The following is a 6,115-nucleotide window of genomic DNA, read 5'->3' as shown; positions in this document are numbered from 1 at the left end:
AATTTTAAAACGCTAAAAAAGATTTATCAGCATTATTAACCTTATCAGTTTTATTAGCCTGGTTAGCTTTATTAGCCTAGTTAGCTTTATTAGCCTAGTTAGCTTCAGAAGGAGGGGAAACGGGCCAGAACCTTGGAGGTTCTGCAGAGTTCTGGGCTATCAGTGCTAAGGTTCTAACAGCAGAGGTTCTACTGACCGTCCCAGTCCGGCCACACAGTGCACGCCCACGCAGCCGCCAGGCTCCTCCCTGAACTTCACCTGCAGCAGGTTCAGCCAGTCATCAATCACCTGCTCTGGGGGGGCGGAGCCATCCTCAAAGGGCCAATCCTGCAGAGAGGAGAGAGCTGAGGGTAGAACCGGGTTTCAGTCCTCAGCAAGGTGGTGGGAGGTTCTGCAGGCCTCACCAGAACCTGGATCCCTTCCTGTTCCACCGGAACTTTATCGTAGGTCGCAGTGCAGACCCTCACCAGGGTGCTCACTCCGTACGCCTTCAGGTCCTGCTCAGGGAAACACAGCTGCTCAGCTCTGTTCTGCAGAACCACGAGAACCAGATCCTGCAGATCCTGTAGAACCAGATCCTGCAGATCCTGTAGAACCTGATCCTGTAGATCCTGCAGAACCTGATCCTGCAGATCCTGTAGAACCTGATCCTGTAGATCCTGCAGAACCTGATCCTGCAGAACCTGATCCTGCAGATCCTGCAGGTTCTGCAGCAGAACCAGTGTCCCATAGGTCCGTACCTCGATGAACTTCCCCAGCTGTGCGTTGGTGGGGTTGTGCGTGATGAGGAACCTCAGGCAGTCGTAGGAGATCTCCACCGGCGCCGGGCGGTTCATGGTGCTTCAGAGGAGGAGGATCTTCCAGGAGAACTCTGTGTCTGCTCTATAAACATGCATAGCAGGGTTCTAACTAGAGGGAACAGGTTGAAACATTGGCAACAGAAATCTGCTGGGCTCACCTGGGAGGAATGAACTGGTCTACTGCTCTGAGGAACCAGAGAAGAAGAAGAAGAAGAAGAAGAAGAAGAAGAAGAAGAAAGGGGCGGAGTGCAGCTGCAGGTCTCTCCTCCTCCAGGACGGCTGGCAGGCGGAGGGTCGACTCGTCTTCATACGACAGGATGGCGGTACGGACCTGAACACCACAGACGCAGCCGTTACCCCACCGCTATGGGCAGAATCGGCCCCTGAGGGCCCCGCGGTCTCTGACCTGGGTGTGGGCGGAGCCAAGGGCCTCGCTGCTGGTCCTCCTCTTCACTTGTCCACAATAAGCAGCAGGTGCTGAGCTTGGCAGAACTCTCCTCCCAGCCTCGCTAACGCCATGCAGGTGCAGCCTGCAGGAGAGAGACGGTGAGGCTCCGCGCCGCCGCGCTCACAACTCCGCTAGAAACACTCACCGTGACGACAGCCGGGGAGGTCAGAGGTCATCGAGCACACACAGGAGAATGTGACGGCTCTGGGATGTAGACACACCATTGATGATGATGCTGCTGCGGTTCTGGGTCCTGCAGCATAGAAACAGAACAGTTAGAGCAGCCTGAGCATCAGAGCTAACCTGCAGCGTAGAAACAGAACAGTTAGAGCAGCCTGAGCATCAGAGCTAACCTGCAGCATAGAAACAGAACAGTTAGAGCAGCCTGAGCATCAGAGCTAACCTGCAGCATAGAAACAGAACAGTTAGAGCAGCCTGAGCATCAGAGCTAACCTGCAGCGTAGAAACAGAACAGTTAGAGCAGCCTGAGCATCAGAGCTAACCTGCAGCATAGAAACAGAACAGTTAGAGCAGCCTGAGCATCAGAGCTAACCTGCAGCATAGAAACAGAACAGTTAGAGCAGCCTGAGCATCAGAGCTAACCTGCAGCGTAGAAACAGAACAGTTAGAGCAGCCTGAGCATCAGAGCTAACCTGCAGCGTAGAAACAGAACAGTTAGAGCAGCCTGAGCATCAGAGCTAACCTGCAGCATAGAAACAGAACAGTTAGAGCAGCCTGAGCATCAGAGCTAACCTGCAGCGTAGAAACAGAACAGTTAGAGCAGCCTGAGCATCAGAGCTAACCTGCAGCATAGAAACAGAACAGTTAGAGCAGCCTGAGCACCAGAGCTAACCTGCAGCGTAGAAACAGAACAGTTAGAGCAGCCTGAGCACCAGAGCTAACCTGCAGCGTAGAAATAGAACAGTTAGAGCAGCCTGAGCATCAGAGCTAACCTGCAGCGTAGAAACAGAACAGTTAGAGCAGCCTGAGCATCAGAGCTAACCTGCAGCGTAGAAACAGAACAGTTAGAGCAGCCTGAGCATCAGAGCTAACCTGCAGCGTAGAAACAGAACAGTTAGAGCAGCCTGAGCATCAGAGCTAACCTGCAGCGTAGAAACAGAACAGTTAGAGCAGCCTGAGCATCAGAGCTAACCTGCAGCGTAGAAACAGAACAGTTAGAGCAGCCTGAGCATCAGAGCTAACCTGCAGCATAGAAACAGAACAGTTAGAGCAGCCTGAGCACCAGAGCTAACCTGCAGCGTAGAAACAGAACAGTTAGAGCAGCCTGAGCATCAGAGCTAACCTGCAGCGTAGAAACAGAACAGTTAGAGCAGCCTGAGCACCAGAGCTAACCTGCAGCGTAGAAACAGAACAGTTAGAGCAGCCTGAGCACCAGAGCTAACCTGCAGCGTAGAAACAGAACAGTTAGAGCAGCCTGAGCACCAGAGCTAACCTGCAGCGTAGAAACAGAACAGTTAGAGCAGCCTGAGCATCAGAGCTAACCTGCAGCGTAGAAACAGAACAGTTAGAGCAGCCTGAGCACCAGAGCTAACCTGCAGCGTAGAAACAGAACAGTTAGAGCAGCCTGAGCATCAGAGCTAACCTGCAGCGTAGAAACAGAACAGTTAGAGCAGCCTGAGCACCAGAGCTAACCTGCAGCGTAGAAACAGAACAGTTAGAGCAGCCTGAGCATCAGAGCTAACCTGCAGCATAGAAACAGAACAGTTAGAGCAGCCTGAGCATCAGAGCTAACCTGCAGCGTAGAAACAGAACAGTTAGAGCAGCCTGAGCACCAGAGCTAACCTGCAGCGTAGAAACAGAACAGTTAGAGCAGCCTGAGCACCAGAGCTAACCTGCAGCGTAGAAACAGAACAGTTAGAGCAGCCTGAGCATCAGAGCTAACCTGCAGCGTAGAAACAGAACAGTTAGAGCAGCCTGAGCATCAGAGCTAACCTGCAGCGTAGAAACAGAACAGTTAGAGCAGCCTGAGCATCAGAGCTAACCTGCAGCATAGAAACAGAACAGTTAGAGCAGCCTGAGCATCAGAGCTAACCTGCAGCATAGAAACAGAACAGTTAGAGCAGCCTGAGCACCAGAGCTAACCTGCAGCGTAGAAACAGAACAGTTAGAGCAGCCTGAGCATCAGAGCTAACCTGCAGCGTAGAAACAGAACAGTTAGAGCAGCCTGAGCACCAGAGCTAACCTGCAGCGTAGAAACAGAACAGTTAGAGCAGCCTGAGCATCAGAGCTAACCTGCAGCGTAGAAACAGAACAGTTAGAGCAGCCTGAGCACCAGAGCTAACCTGCAGCGTAGAAACAGAACAGTTAGAGCAGCCTGAGCACCAGAGCTAACCTGCAGCGTAGAAACAGAACAGTTAGAGCAGCCTGAGCATCAGAGCTAACCTGCAGCGTAGAAACAGAACAGTTAGAGCAGCCTGAGCATCAGAGCTAACCTGCAGCGTAGAAACAGAACAGTTAGAGCAGCCTGAGCATCAGAGCTAACCTGCAGCATAGAAACAGAACAGTTAGAGCAGCCTGAGCATCAGAGCTAACCTGCAGCATAGAAACAGAACAGTTAGAGCAGCCTGAGCACCAGAGCTAACCTGCAGCGTAGAAACAGAACAGTTAGAGCAGCCTGAGCATCAGAGCTAACCTGCAGCGTAGAAACAGAACAGTTAGAGCAGCCTGAGCACCAGAGCTAACCTGCAGCGTAGAAACAGAACAGTTAGAGCAGCCTGAGCATCAGAGCTAACCTGCAGCGTAGAAACAGAACAGTTAGAGCAGCCTGAGCACCAGAGCTAACCTGCAGCGTAGAAACAGAACAGTTAGAGCAGCCTGAGCATCAGAGCTAACCTGCAGCATAGAAACAGAACAGTTAGAGCAGCCTGAGCATCAGAGCTAACCTGCAGCGTAGAAACAGAACAGTTAGAGCAGCCTGAGCACCAGAGCTAACCTGCAGCGTAGAAACAGAACAGTTAGAGCAGCCTGAGCATCAGAGCTAACCTGCAGCGTAGAAACAGAACAGTTAGAGCAGCCTGAGCATCAGAGCTAACCTGCAGCGTAGAAACAGAACAGTTAGAGCAGCCTGAGCATCAGAGCTAACCTGCAGCATAGAAACAGAACAGTTAGAGCAGCCTGAGCATCAGAGCTAACCTGCAGCATAGAAACAGAACAGTTAGAGCAGCCTGAGCACCAGAGCTAACCTGCAGCGTAGAAACAGAACAGTTAGAGCAGCCTGAGCATCAGAGCTAACCTGCAGCGTAGAAACAGAACAGTTAGAGCAGCCTGAGCACCAGAGCTAACCTGCAGCGTAGAAACAGAACAGTTAGAGCAGCCTGAGCATCAGAGCTAACCTGCAGCGTAGAAACAGAACAGTTAGAGCAGCCTGAGCATCAGAGCTAACCTGCAGCATAGAAACAGAACAGTTAGAGCAGCCTGAGCACCAGAGCTAACCTGCAGCGTAGAAACAGAACAGTTAGAGCAGCCTGAGCACCAGAGCTAACCTGCAGCGTAGAAACAGAACAGTTAGAGCAGCCTGATTTATTTTATACATAATTATTTTATTCTCATGTTTATTTTATTATAGAATAAATTTATTTCATATTTTATTTCATCTTCATTTATGGTTTTAATTTCAGTTCTGCTGTGAATCCAAAACTTACATCAAACCATTAATTTTAAAGCTTTTAAATTGTTTTCGTCACGCGGCCCGTTTGGATGTTATGACGTCATTGAATGCGCAGTTTATAAAATCAACCAATCAGGGCAGAGGGAAGCACCCCAGACCCAGAACCAGAACCATGGTTCTGGATTGAACCAGATCATCTAACAGCTCAGGGGCCGAAGGTCCGGTCCGGTCCGGTTCGGTTCCGTCAGGCCGGTCCAGGTGCGCTGCAGTCCTAATGTCAGCCCGCAGAACCGAACCGGGCCGCCGGGTCCGGGCGGACCTCAGAACCGTGACCTTGTTACCGGGAATGATCCACGGAACCGAACCTCACTGTGACCCAAACACAATAAATCCACGGAATGGATACTCACTGAGGGCAAAGGATCCACGGACAAACCCACTGACTTCTACTGACGGGTCAGCGTGGAGGACATGTTGGACAGGGATGAAGCTGTGGAACCACTTCCGCTTAGGACTTTCAAAAGAAAACTCACCCGGTGTTTTACTTTAAAGAGCATACCGCGTAAACAGGGCCGCCATATTGGAAAGGTCGAATTTTTATTCTGTTGCTCTTCTTTTTCATCATTTATTGAGATTTTATTATATTAATGATAAAGACCGTTTAATAATTTACAGAGATATTGGAAAGGAAATTGATTGATTGATTGATTGATCGATCTCACAGTGGAGAACGTTTCTCACTCCATCAGCTCAAATAGCCAAAGAAGAAGAAGAAGCCAAAGGAAGAAAAAGCAGTGCGGGATATAAACCGTATAAACAGGGCTTCCACATCGGACGACTTTTTGTTTTTATAGCAGGATCATTATATTGGATTGTTGCACAGGCTGTTTCCATTGGGATTTATATAGATGGATATTTATATATATAATTATTGCTCTGGATGTCAGATATAGAGAAACAGGTTATTGCACAGAGTATTGAATAGTAATTATTCTCCATTGCAGCAGTTACTGCGGTTGTAGTGAGCAGTGGTGTCAAAACTTCACACTTTTGTAACTTCAGTAGAAGTATAGATACTGCAGTTTAAAAACACTCTGGTAAAAGTTAAAGTATCAACTTGACCTCTTTACTCAAGTAAAAGTGAAAAAGTATGTGCTCCTTAAACTACTTAAAGTATAAAAGTATAAAGTAACCTTTGTATTATTTACTTTGTAACCCGAGACTCTCCCAAATTCCTGA

General features: G+C 49.2%; 1 protein-coding gene across 2 annotated transcripts; it reads right to left on the bottom strand.

The window, feature by feature from the left end:
• Positions 1–78: 78 nt before the first annotated feature.
• On the bottom strand, positions 79–5,426 carry LOC119784803 (protein tyrosine phosphatase type IVA 2-like). Of its 2 annotated transcripts, none has more exons than XM_038287034.1 (7): positions 5,287–5,426; positions 1,394–1,501; positions 1,207–1,330; positions 959–1,131; positions 741–882; positions 405–497; positions 79–327 (listed from the first exon to the last, which is right to left on the bottom strand). In XM_038287034.1, the coding sequence occupies exons 5-7, from the start codon at positions 834–836 to the stop codon at positions 166–168; spliced, it is 351 nt and encodes a 116-aa protein (XP_038142962.1). In that variant the 5' UTR covers positions 837–882; positions 959–1,131; positions 1,207–1,330; positions 1,394–1,501; positions 5,287–5,426; the 3' UTR covers positions 79–165. The 2 variants fall into 2 exon arrangements, with proteins under 2 accessions (XP_038142962.1, XP_038142963.1); XM_038287035.1 differs by having other exon boundaries at positions 1,394–1,551; positions 5,287–5,384.
• Positions 5,427–6,115: the final 689 nt, after the last annotated feature.

This window comes from Cyprinodon tularosa, unplaced genomic scaffold (genome assembly GCF_016077235.1).
Source record: "Cyprinodon tularosa strain WSP-4 unplaced genomic scaffold, ASM1607723v1 ctg2332, whole genome shotgun sequence".
In the NCBI taxonomy this organism is placed as follows: Eukaryota; Metazoa; Chordata; class Actinopteri; order Cyprinodontiformes; family Cyprinodontidae; genus Cyprinodon; species Cyprinodon tularosa.
This window is presented reverse-complemented; position numbering and strand designations above follow the sequence as displayed.

Excerpts from the sequence above, each read along its gene's own strand:
- LOC119784803 (XM_038287034.1), bottom strand. The coding sequence starts at position 836 with ATGAACCGCCCGGCGCCGGTGGAGATCTCCTACGACTGCCTGAGGTTC. Across the intron at positions 498-740 it reads AGCTGGGGAAGTTCATCGAG|GACCTGAAGGCGTACGGAGT; the intron begins GTACGGACCTAT and ends TTCCCTGAGCAG. Across the intron at positions 328-404 it reads AGGAAGGGATCCAGGTTCTG|GATTGGCCCTTTGAGGATGG; the intron begins GTGAGGCCTGCA and ends TCCTCTCTGCAG.